Source organism: Myxine glutinosa, chromosome 4 (genome assembly GCF_964187855.1).
Source record: "Myxine glutinosa chromosome 4, kmMyxGlut1.1, whole genome shotgun sequence".
In the NCBI taxonomy this organism is placed as follows: Eukaryota; Metazoa; Chordata; class Myxini; order Myxiniformes; family Myxinidae; genus Myxine; species Myxine glutinosa.
The window spans coordinates 48770260-48788364 of record NC_136264.1 but is presented as its reverse complement, the minus strand read 5'-3'; the positions used below and the strand labels follow the sequence as shown (position 1 = coordinate 48788364).

At 46.8% G+C, this 18105-nt stretch overlaps 1 protein-coding gene across 1 annotated transcript; it reads right to left on the bottom strand.

The window, feature by feature from the left end:
• Nucleotides 1-12739: 12739 nt before the first annotated feature.
• HES1 (hes family bHLH transcription factor 1) lies at nt 12740-14700 on the bottom strand. The gene is made up of 4 exons (XM_068112262.2): nt 14449-14700; nt 14239-14334; nt 14055-14142; nt 12740-13648 (listed from the first exon to the last, which is right to left on the bottom strand). The coding sequence occupies exons 1-4, from the start codon at nt 14551-14553 to the stop codon at nt 13074-13076; spliced, it is 864 nt and encodes a 287-aa protein (XP_067968363.1). The 5' UTR covers nt 14554-14700; the 3' UTR covers nt 12740-13073.
• Nucleotides 14701-18105: the final 3405 nt, after the last annotated feature.

Below are 18105 nucleotides of genomic sequence, written 5' to 3'. Positions count from 1 at the left end.
ATCTCCACGCATGGCTGGCGGACTTCCTCTCTAGTCGTAGTCAACGTGTGGCCTTGAATGGGTTTCTCTCATCTCCTCTTCCTGTTCAGGCTGGAGTTCCCCAAGGCAGTGTTCTGGGCCCTGTGCTTTTTCTGGTCTTCATCAATGATCTCTCGGACTCTCTTGAAAATCCTCTCTATCTCTTTGCTGATGACTCTACTCTCTGTTGCTCTATTCTTCATCCCTCAGATCGGCAGTCTGCAGCCTCCTCACTCTCTGCAGACCTGGACAAAATCACAGACTGGGCAAACAAGTGGAACATGTCTTTCAATCCTGACAAATCTCACACTCTTACGATGTCTCTCCGAAAAGACCGACTGGACAACCCTCCCATCCACTTTCTGAATAATCCTCTCCAAGAAGTTCTGTCACTCAAGCTTTTGGGTCTCACTATCTGCCATGATCTTTCCTGGGAAAACCACATTTCAAATCTGGCCTCCAAAGCCAGTTGCCGACTGGGCATCCTCCGTTGTGCGAAGTCCTTCCTTGGCACACCTGAGCTCCTCACCACATACAAGGCTTTCATCCGCAGCTCAATGGAATACTGCTCTCCCCTCTGAGCTGGTGCTCCTGCCTCACACCTAGCTCGTCTTCACGCTGTTGAAACCAAAGCATTCAGAATCATTGCAATCTCCTGTGATGAAGCTAACTCCAAGGGCCTCTCACTCACTCACCGCAGGCAGGTTGGTGGTCTTTCCGTCTTCTACCGACTCCTCTCTGGCCTTGCCCCCCCTCCCTCCCCCCCAGCTCTCTCTGGGCTCTGTCCCGCAAATATTCCTAGAGGTCGCACAAGTTCTGCCTGCAACCCTCTTATGGTTAAACTGCCAAAATCAAGACTCTCTGCTCACCTTCACTCCTTCATTCCTCTTTTCTCCCGCCTCTGGAACAAACTCCCTCACTCGCTTCAATCCCACTCCACCCTCCAGGTCTTTAAAACAGCTGTTCACCACCATCTCTTATCTTCCCCCATCCAAAACCTTGATCTTTTCTACCCCCGCTAATTTCACCCCAATTCCACTTTTTTGAAATACCAACTTCTGTCCTGTAAATCCTTGGTGTCCTTGTGGTTATACTTCTCCCACCTGCCCCCGCCACTTCCCACGCCTCCTGCCCCCAAGCCCTCTCCCTCCCACACATCTCCCTGCTCTCAAATGTTGTGTTTGCGTGCTTCCCCTTCTCTCCCCATCTTGTCTTCCGCTCCCTCTTTTTATATATTTTGTTTGTCTGGTTGATTTGATTGTGAAGTAAATGTTAGCTCTTTCACGAGCCTCGATTCAGTATACAAAAAAAATAAAAAAATGGGGTAGGGGCAAGGGTAGAGTAGGTGACATGGGGGGTGACGAACGAGTAGGGACGAGCTTTCTCGGCTCGCTCTCCTGCGCCCTTCATGTCGCATTGCCTTGTGATGATGTGGAACCTTGCGCCCTTGCCCCCTGCTAACCTCTGCTTTGTCGTCCTTCCCCACTCATGGACCATGGTCTTTTGTCCGAGGGGAGTGTGCAGGTGCCTTGAATTGTGCGGCCGCACCCTTGCTGCCTGCTGCCTGCACCGGTACACCCTATGGACCACACATTCTGTGGCCTGGCACCTATGGACCACACGTTCTGTGGCCTGGCACTTATGGACCACACGTTCTGTGGCCTGGCACCTCTGCTGGGACAGGCCTTTGCTGCCAGCAGTATCTGGCTTGTGGACCACTGTTTTAAATGGCATCAATGCCCAGCATTCGGACCACCTGAGTTGGCCCTGCTGGCCATAAATAAAAAAGCGGACGCGGTTTGTGCCCTTTTTATTAAGTAACATCAAGCAACAAGATGAAGCCAGAAGCCAAGATACATCGGCCCAGCAGAGGAGCACAAGAAGACATCATTCATAACTTTGAAATGTTTGTTTTGTGCATTTTTGGTGCATTTTCATGGATGGTGCTTTTTGGTGCATTTTTGGTGCTTTATGGTGCATTTTGTTATTGGTACATATGGGTATGGTGTATCGGTGCAGTGCATTGCAATGGCATTTTCCTCTTTTCAAATTCTCTCTGCTTTTTCCCACAAAGGACAGGTCCTGGGTTCTAGTTTTGTAAATAATTAATAGTAGTGTATTGTAAATAATGCTCCCCACTGGCATAAATGTTTAGATTGAGAATAATTCCGTAATTCGGTTAATTGTGGGCGTGAGTCAGTTAGGTAGGACGTAACGCAGCAGGGGGGACATATCTAGTGTTAAAACTGTCGCACTCAGGGTAGTAGGTTAAAAGTAGAGGGGTAACCACACCTAAGTGTCACACTAATTAAAAGATAGTCCTATTGTTTCGGCTTGGAGGAGCCTAGGAAAAGGGGGGGTGCAGTGTTGCGGTTTTTGAGAACCCACACTCTTGTAAATATGACATTATTAAAAGGTTAAAGGTTGCACCCCATAGTTAGGCCACAAGCAACACGTAGGTCACCATAGGACTTCAGTTATTTCATTAGTATGTGTTTAGATAAGGCCGTGTTTCCAATAGTTGAATCTGCGTTGTGTCAATCAAATAAGGAGTAGGGCCCCATTCGTCCATTTTGCAAGCCTCCCTCTCCAAGCGACACCATTAAGTGCGCCCTCCTGTCTGTGCCCCATGGCCCTCCAAATTGTTACGCTCCTTGGCCGCAGCCTTCGCTGCCTGTGAGCTCGCCCAATGCCGCCATAAGCCACGAGGCGAGGCCCGAGAAAGGGGGTGGAGCGCCAGGAAGAAGGAGTGGCCACGTCAACCCACCATCAGGGCGTGGCCGGTAAGCGATGCCCAGCCAACCAGGGCTGAGGTAGGATCGCCGACAGGTGTGGCTTTGGGGCTCGCGGAGTGATCGCTTGGTTGAGTTATAAAAGCGAACGCAAAGCCCTTGCACAGGACTTACTGGGAAATGCGCGTTGTTAAACAGGACTTATCGGGAGAGCGCACCTTTGTGAGGACTGATGCAGTGGCGCTGATTAAAGGAGGACCTTATTAAAGGAGGGCTTATCGGGAGAGCGCACCTTTGTGAAGAGATATACGGCACGCTTGATGAGAGAACTGTCCAATACGGCGTCATACGATTGGCATTGTAAAGGACTGGTTGGAAACGCGCTGTGCGAAAGGACCTTGGAGAGAGGGGGGCGTTTGGCACGAGTGTGCATTTATTACATACGCCATAGCACACCAGCTTCCCCCCGCTATATAATTGTCCGGTCGCATCCCAACTACACGCGGATCTGCCTGCCGGGTTTCGTCTGCTGGATCGGAGCCTGGACCGGAGCCTGGACCGGAGCCGGGCTGGAGCCCGGACTCGCTGGTGACCATCAACCATCTACAATCCCCGTGTGAGTGTGTATGTTTGTCCTGGGTATTAAGATTAAGACTGTTTAAGGCTGCCCTGTGTTCTTCTTCTTCCTCTTCCTATCCTGTATATTCCTTTCGTTTCCTCTTCTCCCCCTTGTACATTGTTAATAAACCAATCCTTGTTCTTCCTATTTTCTGGGTTTCCTGTACATTCAATCGCATCCGTCTTTTCTCTAATTGGGTAAACGTGGCACGATTAGAAACTGTTCAGAATCGGGTTTAGTGATTTGTTAACAGCTCGGATCGCGGATTGCTATCCGCTTGGCATTTTCCATCATATCTGTGGTTCGAGCGGGAGTTATTCCCTCGTTTCCGGCCGGTGTTAGTAATTAGGTAGTAGTGAACCCCTAGGCCTAACAAACCCTACCGAACGCCGTGCCGGGAAGGACGTTATAACTTCCAGGACTCGCGTCGGCAGATAAAAGGACAAGGGGATTAACCCCCCCCCCCCCCGCCCCCTTGATAAGGGGAGAGCCGACGTCGGAGATCCGTAACAATATATATATATATACATATACACAAAGAATTAAGTTAAGCACCCCCCCCCCGTTTTTTTACAACCTCGCACATTACAAGTTTGTTGTCGTCAAAACAGTGTAATATACCCATGATATTGCTATATTTTCTGGAGAAGTGATATTATGGTCACATAAAAACATAACAATCATGCCGTTTTCAATATTTTATTCTGCATAATTTAAGGTGAAAATTTTTGGGAATTTTAGGCATATTTTCACCTCAATTTAAGTATGGAGCTATAGGTCCATCACGGACAGTGTGGATGACGTTTATGTTTTCTAACGTACAGTCATTGTTCTGAGAAGACCTCTAGCGATCTTTGCGTCAATAACGTCAATAACGTCAATAACGTCAATAACGTCAATAACGTGTAATGTCAATAACGTGTAAGTGACGTCAATAACGTCAATAACGTCAATAACTAATGTCATACCAATCATTATTTGATCTCACATACCTTAGAATATATGCCAATGTATACATATACACAAAGAATATATATTAGGGGGTGCTTACCTTAATTCGTTGTGTAGGGGTGCTTAACTTAATTCTTTGTGTATACATACATCCATACATACATACATACATACACACATACATATACGTATTGTCACATTTATTATTCCCCTACCGGTTTCGTTGGAGGGGACTATCGTTTTTTGTTCTTCGTCCGCGTCTGACTGTCCATCCCATTCAGTATTTTTCCCATACGCTTTAACATATTCAAGTGAAGCATGGTACGTGTCTTTATCATGATAAGTTACAGAACAGGTTCAGGTTTCAGGGCGTTTCGTCAATTTTCCAGAGTTATGCCTTTCATGGACTTATCATATCACATTGGTAGGGGACATGTATTGTAAAGCAATTCTCACTCTTCTTCATGTATATATATATATATATATATATATACATATAAAATTAATATATATATATATATATGTGTATATATATATATATATATATATATATATATATATATATATATATATATATATATATATATATATATATATATATATATATATATATATATATAGATAGATATATAGATATATATAGATATATATATTTTGTGACTCAACACAGTGAAATGTTTTGAAGTTTTAAAAATCTGTTATCGATTTTATCCTCGAACATTTCACACTCTGGTGAAAGCAAGTCAGTGGTAAGTTCATAATTAGCGCAGTTTTGCAGGAAAGCAGTTCAAACCATCGAGTTAATTTGATGAAATGAGTGTTTGTGAAATGACTCGAAGTAAATTAAACTATACAACTGATTGTGGTAGAATCATATCAAACCTATACTTTGGGCATTTTTCTCGTATTACAACCCAGGCAAAGTGTCGGAATGGCGCGTCTGTTCCCTGACTTAGAGTAATTGCAAAACCGCAGATAGCGAAAGGAACCTGCGTATCGACGGGTTCAGCACGGAATGCACTTTTGTCTTTCTCTCATCAGAGCCTTGTCTCCTTGTCCCAGCCGTGGCCTCTCCCACCCTCCGTGGGCATGTTAGCTGAGCGCGTGCGTGCTCTGATGCCCACTTTTCCCAGCGATCGCGTTTCGCTCCCACGGAGTCTCAGAATAACCGGGCGCCGGGCGTGTGTCAAGGCACGCGGCGTCTCCTGGCTCCAACCCCTCGCAACGCACTCTGCCAATCCTAGTATAGCAACGCACTCTGCCAATCCTATATAGTATAGCAATGCACTTTGCCAATGCTAGTATAGCAACGCACTCTGCCAAGCCTAGTATAGCAACTCACTCTGCCAATCATCTATAGTATAGCAACGCACTCTGCCAATCATACATAGTATAGCAACGCACTCTGCCAATCCTACATAGTATAGCAACACACTCTGCCAATCCTATATAGTATAGCAACGCACTCTGCCAATTCCTATATAGTATAGCAACGCACTCTGCCAATCCTATATAGTATAGCAGCACACTCTGCCAATCCCATATAGTATAGCAACGCACTCTGCCAATCCTATATAGTATAGCAACACATTCTGCCAATCCCATATAGTATAGCAACGCACTCTGCCAATCCCATATAGTAAAGCAACGAACTTTGCCAATCCCATATAGTATAGCAACGCACTCCCTCTGTGGCTCTGACACACCCTCTGCACACAAGACCCCTCACAACGCACTCTGCCCATCCTATATAGTATGCACCCTCTGTACACTCGCCTTTAAATTGTATATACATACACTCCCTCTCTTACTCTTTCTATACCCTCAGCACACTCACCTCTAAGTTGTATAAACACTCCCTCACTCACTTTCTAAATCTTTACACATCCTCTGCACACTCACCTCTAAGTTGTATATACACTCCCTCACTCACTTTCTAAATCTTTACACACCATCTGCACACTCGCTTCTAAGTTGCATATACACTCCCTCACTCACTTTCTAAATCTTTACACACCCTCTGCACACTCGCCTCTAAGTTGTATTGTATATACACTCCCTCACTCACTTTCTAAATCTTTACACACCCTCTGCACACTCGCCTCTAAGTTGTATTGTATATACACTCCCTCACTCACTTTCTAAAACTTTACACACCCTCTGTGCACTCGCCTCTATGTTGTATATACATACACGCCCTCTCTTACTCTTTCCACACCCTCAGCACACTCCCTCTAAGTTGTATATATACTCCTTCACTCACTTTCTAAATCTTTACACACCCTCTGCATACTCACCTCTAAGTTGTACATCCACTCCTTTAAGTCTTTCCACACCCTCTGTACACTAGTCTCTAAGTTGTATTTATACACTCCCTCCTCACTTTCTAAATCTTTCCACACCCTCTGCATACTCGCCTTTAAGTTGTATATACACTCCCTCACTCACTTTCTAAAAATTTGTAATTTGTTCAGAGTGCCGGCGAAAACTTGCCGACTCTTCGGGAAGGACACCGTGGGATCCCTAACATCCACCAACGAAATGCCGGACACCCTGAACAATTACAAATTCCTACCCTCACCGACAGAGGGCATTGCATCAGCGGCACAGCCCCGTCCTCAACCAATGACGCTTCCTCGCAGCCATATGCGCACACATAAGAAGAAGAAGAAGACTATTAGTTCAAGCACTTGCCATGGCTTGAATGGTGTTCATTTTTGGAGCGATCTTTTAATGTCTCCGACGCTCTCTCGAGCTGGAGACCTATCTGTTCCTCTGTTTCTCTCTCCCAATCTTACGCTACATCTCTGCGACTACGAGACGAGAGTGCGAAGGTCTTGGTCCGCGTGCCGCGTATCCACTGGGCTTGCCGTGCCGTGACCCATGTCTGATGCCACGTCCCGTGTGCGGAACCAAAGTACGCATTCGGTCGCGTTTAAACACCAACACTGAGTGAGTGTGCTATATTTACACCCCCACGTGCTCCATGCAGAGTGACATGCGGGCATCGACGGCTTATCACACACAGCATGACGTCAGTGAGCGTGGGGGACAACATCAAAAGGACGTTTGGCCCATCATTTGTTAGTACATTCGGGTTCCATTACTACGCGCCATTTATGGGAAACATCAGTTTTTAGGACCGTTTCGATACTACAGAATATTACCTTTCACCACTCAAGGTTGCACTACGGTAAAGTGGAATCGCTAGGTTCGAGTATATCTTAATTGTTTTGAAGTTTCCTCCTCCCGACGATTGAATGGGAGTGCCGTGACGTCATTGACGTTCGGATTACTTTCAAGTTTGGTATTTAAGTTTGCGGTCGAGATCAAAAGGTAATGAAAAGTAAACTGCAGGTGTTGAAGCAAAGGTGTTCAAGTACAGAAATGTTGCATTTTTCTAGCCCGTGTGCGTTGTATAGGACTCCCAGATATCGAGGTTATGCACTTATTGATACATCGGGTATATTATTGTTGGGATAATATTTGGCATGATTAAATGGCAGTTGGAGTGTTGGACACGATGGGACGAATCAAACGTCTGGGTGAATTCTATTAATCTTCTTCTTCTTCTTTAAGGGCTACAATTATTCCCGCGTTCTTGTGGGGTTAGCCTGGGGGAAGCTTGGCCAAAGTCTTTCACGAACTGGGTGGCCAGTCCTGACGTTGCTCATCGGAGACTGTTAATGAACATGCTTAAAATAAACTTGCACAACAAACTTCTGTTTGATCTAATAAGTTCGTGTGTGTAAAAATGCTGTGGGAAAGGGGAGGGGCGTTGCTTATGAAGGTATAAAGTTGTATCACGTGACCTGGCGGGTGTGCACTGTAATATGGAGGAGCCGTAATGGTGACGTCATTCTTTTGACAACTTTAGGTGGGAGTGAAGACCGTGCGGCTTGGTTTTCCTGGATGGGGGTCTATGGAGACGATGTGTGCGAGAGGGGTCGGGTGCCTCGTGGGGGTCAGTAGTCACGATGGCAGTGGGGGGAGTATTCCGTACCGTGGGATTTGATTTTTAAAAAATGGGAGGGATAGGTGAGGACACATCGGAAGGGAGTTGGGGAGGAGATAGGAGGGAAAGTAAGGGATGTACAGGGTCAGAGTTCGGTGGGGTCAAAGATCCCGCCATTCCTGAATTGGACCATACTATAAACACATCCATGACTCACCCAGTGGACGTGTACACAAGAGTTCTTACAACACTATAATCATATCAGAGTTCAGCGATGGACACGAGCGATAACGGCTCCGCGTTCGTTATCGGTTCCATGTGACGTGTGCGGGACAACGACTCGCACTGGGAACGTCACACGAGTAACAACGAAGCAGTGGCTCCTCTGAGTTCCACCTTCAGACTTTTGCTTTCAGAGAAATATTTTGGTCCAGATATTGAGATTGAACATTGACGACCAAGAAACTCGGGATGAACCCTCTAACAAACAGACGAGCGTTTGCATCATCGTCATTCCTTCATTCAAACGACACAACAGGTGGATGGCAAATAGTTGTGGAAGTTTCGGTAAAGTTTCCCAGAATCAAGAAAGTTTGGCTAGAAAATGGTTTTCCCACCTCGATAAAAAGGTAAACTTTGTTTAACTCCTCGAAGAAAGTTTGGGTAAAGTTTTACACTTTATAGATAGTTTATTTTTGAAGTTTGAGAGTTCCAATTGAGCTTTAGTAAAGCTCAGGTGAGTGAGGCTGTAAAGTGAGCTTTCATAAATGTTTACTCCTTACAAACAAAGAGGAAAAGTCGAGTGAGGAGTAATTTTAAACTTACACAAGAGCGGACATATTTATACTGCACTACCTATTTTTAATGAGCAATAATTACAATTGCAATTAATAAACGTTTTATAAACTACTAGCAGAAGTACCCGGCGTTGCCAGGTGGGAGAGAGAGGGATAGGGCGGGGGGGGGGGGGGGGGGAAGGGGAGGGAGGGGGAAAGGGGATGGGTGGAAGGGGGGTGGGGCAGCAGGGGGGGGGGAAGGAGGGGAAGGGGGGAGGGGGATGTGGGGGTAGGGAGGAGGGGTGTTGAAGGGTGGAGGGGGGAAGGGGGGAGGCAGGAGAGGTAGGGGAGGAAGGGGGTTCATCACCTTTTCGTTAAATATATGCTGGTGAATGTAGCGTTCATCCCGTTTCTGCTTTAAGTGTGATACAGGTCAGGAAGAAGAAGAAGCCGTACTACCAACTTCGTACACTTTCGGAATTATTTGATTTATTTGTGTTCAAATGTTTGGTGATTGTTTTGTATTTATATATGCGAATGTGTACTTGTACATAACTGTCATTAATTTTAAAAGGCGTAGGCACTATCGAGCGATTTTTTTTTAACTCCAAAAAAAGCATCTTTTTTTTTTCAAATCTTTTTTTTTTTGTCTAAAACACTCCCTGGCACTCACTGATGAACCTCTGAAAGTTTGACGAAGATCCGTTCAGCCATCTCCGAGAAAAATGGTGACACACAGACAGCCATCTCTCTTATATCGTAGAAGATACGAAGCCATTTTCAGAGCAAAATGCATCAGTTAATGATAACTTGGGCACTTGTACAGGAAACAAACTTTCCTGAAGGTTTAGCCGAGTGTGAGTTCGGTTTTATGTTAAAATAACACTTCTCATGACTGGATTACACTCGGGGAATAAGGGGAAGGGGTCGAGTTGAGAGGTGGGAGGAGGGGGGCGGGGCTGACTTTTGATTGGCTGCCTCTGCCGTCACTAATCGCCCAATTGCGTATTGCTTTGAGCGCCCTGGAATTGCCAGGCAATTATAGGATCACTTGTTATAACTGTTCCACTTTCATTTTGACTTTCGTGGGGTCGTCTATATCGATTCTTCCATGTATCGGGTTCACACACGTGATCTTATATACAGTACAATGCACCTTCGTGTGGACCCCATGCTGGTAGCAACACCCTCAACGAATGAATGGTATATCGCCCATCGGTTTTGGGGCCACTGTGGTGTATCTGTACCGGTGTGACAGGTGAGGTGAACCTTCTGACATAAGATGAATAACTAATGATGAATTCGTGATCGAATTGTTGAATGAATTAATGAATGAATTTTGAATGAAATGGGGAATGAATTTTGAATGAATTTGAGAATGACTATAATGCATTATTGAATACATTTTGAATGAATTTTTGAATGACATGATGAATGAGTTTTGAATGAATTTGAGAATGACTATAAATGCATTATTGAATACATTTTGAATGAATTTTTGAATGACATGATTTAATGAAGGAATTTGAATGAATTATTTGAACGAATTTTGAATGAATTAGGGATGGAATTGTGAATGAATTTTTGAATGAATTGTTGAATTTGAGATTCAACGACGTATATGAATGAACGCATCAGGTAAACGGCGGCACATTTGAAGTGCCCACGGTAAATGGCTCCGTAAACGTGGCGTTTACTCACCAAAGGACGTTTTATTCCCCCGAAGCATTCGTGGTCGGAAAAGCAAATATTCAGGAGCCATGAAGAACATAAAAATGATTTCAGGAAATAATAATAATAAATCATTTTAACCTTTGTGTCCACCCTAATGAGAAAATTGACTCTCTTTGTTCATTCCGGACTAATCGATCGAGCGGAAAGTTTACGTAACGTCGAGTTATCTGTAAATGAACCTCAAGATTCCCTCCGGTAATTGCTCGGTTTATCTACGTTCTTCTCGAGCAGAGATAAAGAAAGGAATTCTCAGTCAATGGTGGGGCGTAATGGGAATAAAGGAATAAATCTATTTTTATTCATTTACGACTCTTGGCGGGGCGTCTTGTTTACTTTTATGCCCCCCCCCCCCACCCACCCCCGCCCTGCCTCTCCCTCCACTCGTCGCCCTTCCCCTTCCCCCCCTACGCCCCTCCCCTCCCCCCTACGCCCCTCGCCTGGCCCCAGGCCTGTGTATTTAAACCAGTCAACCTTATCTCGTGGGAAAAAGAGTGCGTTGCTTAACGACACCTTAGGGGCACGCACACTAAAAATAACCGTCATTAGCAGAGGAAGACCCTTGCTGGAGTTTGAATCAGCAGAGCAAGACCCTTGCTGGAGTTTGAATCAGCAGAGCAAGACCCTTGCTGGAGTTTGAATCAGCAGAGCAAGACCCTTGCTGGAGTTTGAATCAGCAGAGCAAGACCCTTGCTGGAGCTTGAATCAGCAGAGCAAGACCCTTGCTGGAGTTTGAATCAGCAGAGCAAGACCCTTGCTGGAGTTTGAATCAGCAGAGCAAGACCCTTGCTGGAGTTTGAATCAGCAGAGCAAGACCCTTGCTGGAGTTTGAATCAGCAGAGCAAGACCCTTGCTGGAGCTTGAATCAGCAGAGCAAGACCCTTGCTGGAGTTTGAATCAGCAGAGCAAGACCCTTGCTGAAGTTTGAATCAGCAGAGCAAGACCCTTGCTGGAGCTTGAATCAGCAGAGCAAGACCCTTGCTGGAGTTTGAATCAGCAGAGCAAGACCCTTGCTGGAGTTTGAATCAGCAGAGCAAGACCCTTGCTGGAGTTTGAATCAGCAGAGCAAGACCCTTGCTGGAGTTTGAATCAGCAGAGCAAGACCCTTGCTGGAGCTTGAATCAGCAGAGCAAGACCCTTGCTGGAGCTTGAATCAGCAGAGCAAGACCCTTGCTGGAGCTTGAACCAGCAGAGCAAGACCCTTGCTGGAGCTTGAATCAGCAGAGCAAGACCCTTGCTGGAGCTTGAATCAGCAGAGCAAGACCCTTGCTGGAGCTTGAATCAGCAGAGCAAGACCCTTGCTGGAGCTTGAATCAGCAGAGCAAGACCCTTGCTGGAGCTTGAATCAGCAGAGCAAGACCCTTGCTGGAGCTTGAATCAGCAGAGCAAGACCCTTGCTGGAGTTACAGCCCATTAAGTGGAGTTCTGCTGAGAACCCCAACGGAGAGTTTACTTTTCCATCGAGAATATCGAAAAAACGAAAGATGCCTCAAAAAGAAGAAGATCTAGCTCGACATAATCCCCCAGTTTTCGACCTATTATTTTCGGTCCCCCAAGTGGTATGTACTCTAAACTGGGTTCGAATCTCCCCCGGGTATAAAAAGTAATCCTGGTGTTTATTTATTTATTGGTATGCCACCAATGGATGCATCATCTTCCTGGAAGCGCAGCTGTGCCACTGATGCAGTTCCCCCTTACCAGCTCGCTGGTACTTATTTTGCCAACCTCGGGAGGATGACAGGCTGGTGTTATTTCAACGGCACGATGGAGGCTCAAACTCAAGACCCTGATGCTCACCTCAACCTTTTAGCTCGGATTGTCGAACGAGAGGCCTGGCAAGCCAGTTCGTGAAAGACTGGCGGAGGAAAATTCGTTCCTCGCATCCCACAAAGTGGCCAAAATTTGTCCGTTAAAAGAAGACCACTTTGACATGAAGCGATGAAGACAAAAGGCCATGTGGTGATTGTAGTAAAGTGCTTTACACGTTTATTCGTATAAAATGAGAATAATTTCTTTGTAAAAGACATTGGCAGAAAATATCTTTGGTGCTGCATCTCTAACACGTAGAAACATTGACCATGGTCGTGTCTATACCTGAATAAGTGTACAATATGTACATACAATCTATGATCGCGGCCGGACGGGAGAGTGCATCTGTACAACATCTGAACCTGGTGTCCACACCGGGGATCACACCACAAAGGGTCTCCGTCCGATTCTCGCTGGCTTTTTAAAAGGAAATAGGTGGACCCATGCGGTCTGCACGGATCTTTCCTTTCGAACCGTTTCATTCACCAAGGTCTCCAAACCGAGTCCGAGCCCATGGTGTGGACCGACAGCGCTGCCGACGTGAGCGGAACTCCGCCCGGGTAGACCACCTTTCCCGGGGGGCTCGAAGGGGTCGCCGTCGATCGGGGAGAATGTCCACCGCCGGGGAGCAAGGGCATGAGCTGAGGATTCGGGATCAGGAAGGCGAGTTGCCCGTCGGGCGCCGGTACCAGCTGGAAGCCCCCGTATAGTTTGGTGCAGGCGGTGAGCCCCTCGGGCGAGGGACTCGACTTGCAGGTCGTGTCGGGTAAAGACCCTGCCTTGGTGGTCAGCGAGATCGGAGCCGTCCCCGGCACCGCAGAGGCGAAGGGGGGAAGGAGCGTCGGAGCAGAAGGGGTCGCCTGATGCTGATGCTGATGGTGGTGGAAGCCCATGGCGGTGATGTGGGCCATACACGTGGCCAGGTGACCGAGAAGTCGTGTTCGAACCTCGGTGTTGACGCCCTCGCAGGTGGACAGAAATCGAGTCACCTCTCCCATGCACTCGTTAAATCCGGCCCGGTATCGTCCCAGGACGCTGGGGTCGCTGCTCAGAGCCGCTGGAAGCACAAGTGGGTGGGTATGACGTCATCATCCAACCATCGCAACGAGAGCATTCATCATCGATTCCAGAAAGGGGGGGGGGGGGTATTCCACTAGTCACGTGATTATCGTGACCCTATCACAACCTCTCGACTGCACAGGTATTTCAAAAAGAAAGTGTCTATCTCTTCCCGAGGGACACGACAGCCGTGGTGGAATAATCTTGCGTTATCCACAAGGGCTCACATGCAATGGTCTATTAATAGGTCTGAGGGTAACACGATCTTTCTGCAGCTACTTACGACCACCTAAAGATCACTCAGGTCCATTTATATGGGTAGTATGGTGTGATGTTCCAAGCACTTTAATTATAGATTTCATGGTCTACCCACCCCTACCAGGCACTCCAGGGGCAACACTCACCGGTCATTTGGACCCTCTGAAGACTGCGGAGGTGCTTCACCGTCATTTCGAGGATGTCCGCCTTTTCCAGTTTGGAGTGCCGGGAACTCTGTGGGACCAGCAGGGTGAAAGGGTCATTACCACGTCCTGACTACACTTCCAAGTAATTCGAGATGAGAAGGTGCACGGATTTTCCAAAACTCACGTCTTTTTTCAGGGCGTCCAGAATGAGGGTCTTCAGTTGTCCGAGACTTTCGTTAATCCTCGCCCGCCTGCGCTTTTCCATGATGGGTTTGGAAGACTGTTGGAGAAGAAGAGAAGAAGAAGTAAGCACAAAATAATTCTAACAACGACGAGCAATAAAAGTGGCGCAAATTTCCGGGTAAGGGGGGAGGGGTCCACGGGGGTCACTCACTTTGCGGTGCTCGCTCGCAGTTTTGGATCTCTCGGGCATCGCGTGGGTGACCGGTGAGGCGGCCACGGGCGATGGCGATGCTTTTTCCACGATGTCCACGGGCATGACGCCAAAGACCTTTTGAATATCTTTTTTTAATCCAAATAAATTGGATCGAAACTCCTGCAAGACCTTTTTAAAATGTATATATATATATATACATATATATATATATATAAAATGGCTTCCCCTGAAAATGTTGGGGTGTCTCGCCGTTGGGCACGGCCGCGCACGCGTTCGGCTCGAGTCCCGGTTATAATCCGCGGAGACCCTCTGTGCTCGCGCCTTTATATACCGCTCGGGCTGCCGTGCCGCGCTCGAGCGGCGCGTGTGAAACCCTTCACAGATTCTTTCCCACACTCCCTGCAGCCAATGAGCGACGAGCGCGCACAACGCCGGGAGACGGGCGCGAGGCGGCGGCGCGTGGGGGCACGGGGGCGGTTATCGGGCCCTGCGGGCCGGGGCGAGGAGGGGAGGGTCGGGGAGGAACTTCTGGTGGAGAGGAAGAGGTGAGCGAGCGGAACGCGAGGAGAAACCGAGCGATTCCATTGGTCCGACGAGCTGAGGCTCGTGACGCTCATTGGTCGAGTCGCTCGGGACCTGTCCATCAGTGCGCACGTGGTTCGTTCCGCCCCTTCCCTCGTGCACGCCCCGCCCACCCGCGCGCGTTTCGCCGACTCCTGACATCTGTCGGCGCGCGAGATGAATCGTATCGGGGGCGTTATTATCGAGGACCCGAGCACGTGCCAAATCGCAGGCTTCCCGCCCCGGCGGCCTCGCGGGGGGATTTGCCTTGGACCCGCGCCGACGGAGGACCGCAGAGCGGGGGTCGAAGTGTGTGTGGAGGGGAGGGAGAGAGGCTCGGTGAGGGTGTGGGTTTGGGGGGAACCAGAGCCTGGGAAAACCACTCCCTCGGCGACTCGCTCGCTGGTTACTGTACACAAACAGACGCGCGCTCGGCTCGGAGCGGCACGCCGGTCGCTCGCATGCCTTTCCTCCTCCTCCTACTCCGAACTTCTCTCCTTCCTGCTCTGGGCTCGAACGACCGCCCGCTGACCGCGGCCCTCCCTCACGCGCACAGTTCCTCCCCTCCCTCCCCGTTGACCGCTCGCTCTGGTCTCTTCCCTCGCGGCGAGCGCTCGTGACGGAGGGTCGCATGGCGGCCTCGGAGTTCGCTTATTTATTTTAATCTCCCCCGTTCCCTCCCCGTGCCGGACCGGTGGCGCCTCGGTGGGTGGGGAAGCGAATGTTTGCCGAGTGTTCCCCACGGACGTGTGGACCTCCGTCCGCGTGCTGGACCCTCGAGCCTCGGGGACGATCGGGCGTGGTGTTTGTCTTGCAGAGTCGGTCACCCACGCTGAATACCCGTGGTGGACCGTGTAGTGCAGTGCACGCTGATCGGTTACCTGGAAAGTGAATGCGTTTGTGGATCAATAAGTTCGTGGCTTATTATATTACAAAGTTAATGATTGTGATTAACGAACGAGTTTATATTTACAGCAAATTCCGGATTTTAATTGACGTCATCTGAAAATGACTGACTTTTCCTTAAGCTACGGACTTATACTTTTCCTTAAGCTACGGACTTATTGATCAACCCTCGGAATTCAGTTTATTGGACTAGAACGGCACACCTGTAGAACGGACTGAACAGTTTACGTTTTGTATATTACAGATAGGCCGGATCTGGATTCGGACCTGAACCAAAATGGAATCGGCTTGTTCAATGTTCTTGTGACTTAACTAACTCATCCACCAAGATTTATTATAAGTCGTCCATAACTTTTTTGGAATATCATGCTATATATGTTTTTGACCCGATTTTTCAATTGTGATGAATCATTTGAAAATTAAAAAAAAATTCTCGCATCTGGATCCGAATCCGAATCTTCACCAAAATCAAATCGATTCGTCCTTGTTACACACACAACCTGTCCACCAAATTTCGTACAGATCCGTCCACACCTTTTGGAGATATCGTGTTCACAGACAGACAGGGTTTACATAACCTGATGGCAGCACGAGGGACTTCATCCATGAATTCCTCATTCTGAAGGAGTCGCTAATTACCTTTGCTACCGAAGGTGGAAAACGAAAACGATACATAGCATGATATCTCAAAAAGTTGTGGATGGATTCGGACGAAATTTGGTGGAGAGGTTGGGTGTGTGACAAGGACGAATTGATTAGATTTTTGTGAAGATCCGGATCCGGATCTGAGAATTTTCATGTGATTCTTCGTCATTAAGAGATAGGGACAAAAACGATATATATATATATATATATATATATATCATGATGTTTCAGAAAGTTGTGGACGATTTCGGAAGAAATGTGGTGGAGAGTTTGGAGTGCAAGGATGAAATTGGATTTTTGTGAAGATCCGGATCTGGATCTGAGAATTTTTTATGTGATTCTTCATCATTACGAGATAGGGCTAAAAACGATATATAGCATGATATCTCAAAAAGTTGTGGATGGATTCGGACGAAATTTGGTGGAGAGGTTGGGGGTGTGACAAGGACTAATTGATTAGATTTTTGTGAAGATCCGGATCTGAGAATTTTAATGTGACTCTTCGTCATTAGGAGATAGGGACAAAAAGAATATATATATATATATATATATATATATATATCATGAGATTTCAAAAAGTTGTGGACGATTTCGGACGACATGTGGTGGAGAGTTTGGAGTGCAAGGATGAAATTGGATTTTGGTGAAGATCTGGATCCGGTAATTTTTTGCGTGATTCTTCATTATTGAGAGATAGGGGAAAAACGATGTATATCACGACATCTCATTTATGGACGGATTCGGATGAACCTTGGTGGACAGGTTGTGTGTGTGACAAGGACGAAATTAATAGATTTTGGTTCAGGTCCGAATCCAGATCTGGCCTATCGGTGGATACAAAATGTAACCTGTTCAGCTTGGCGGAGGTATGCGCTCTACCGAGTGCCATTCCAGTTCAAGATTTCTCACTCATTGAGAATCCCTTCAGCATTCTTTCCCCTCAGTCCCTTGCTTTTATCCCAACGTTTGTCCATGTATAAACCTCTCCACACTAGTTAGGTGCATTACTTGCATGCAAAGTAATCAGTCTTCCCAGTGATGGAGGTGGGATTATCTGATGGTATCGACCAAGGTTGTCCAATACGTTCGCCACTTGCCACATGTTGCAAGTTGATGTTCTTCAAAAAAAATTTTTTTTTTTTTACAAACAGCTGCGTTGGCGCATCAGTCGTCAGATGGCACTAGCATGTTTCCAATACAGCTAGTATAGTATTAGTCCAAGCTAACTAAATTGGCTGAGGTTAAACTTTTATTTTTAATATAACTCATTAACAAATGACTTATGTTATATATCGCTGACCTACGTCTGTTACCCAGTTTATATATTCAAATATATAATAAACTTCTCTTTTACCTCTGCCCACCGAATTTTTACCTGTTTTGTCTGTCCGTTTGTCTGTTTGTTAGCAGGAAATTTCAAAAGGTTGTGGACGGATTTGTACCAAACTTGCCGGGTGGAGAGCTCATCGATACAAGGACTAATATTGATTAAATTATGGTGAAGATCCAAATCCGATTCTGGATTTTTCAAAATTGTTTCTT

Bases quoted from the DNA above. Each gene is read 5' to 3' on its own strand.
- HES1 (XM_068112262.2), bottom strand. From the start codon at position 14,553: ATGCCCGTGGACATCGTGGAAAAAGCATCGCCATCGCCCGTGGCCGCC. The intron at 14,143-14,238 runs GTGAGTTTTGGA...CTGGTCCCACAG, and splicing joins TGGACGCCCTGAAAAAAGAC to AGTTCCCGGCACTCCAAACT. The intron at 13,649-14,054 runs GTGAGTGTTGCC...TTGTGCTTCCAG, and splicing joins TCAGAGGGTCCAAATGACCG to CGGCTCTGAGCAGCGACCCC.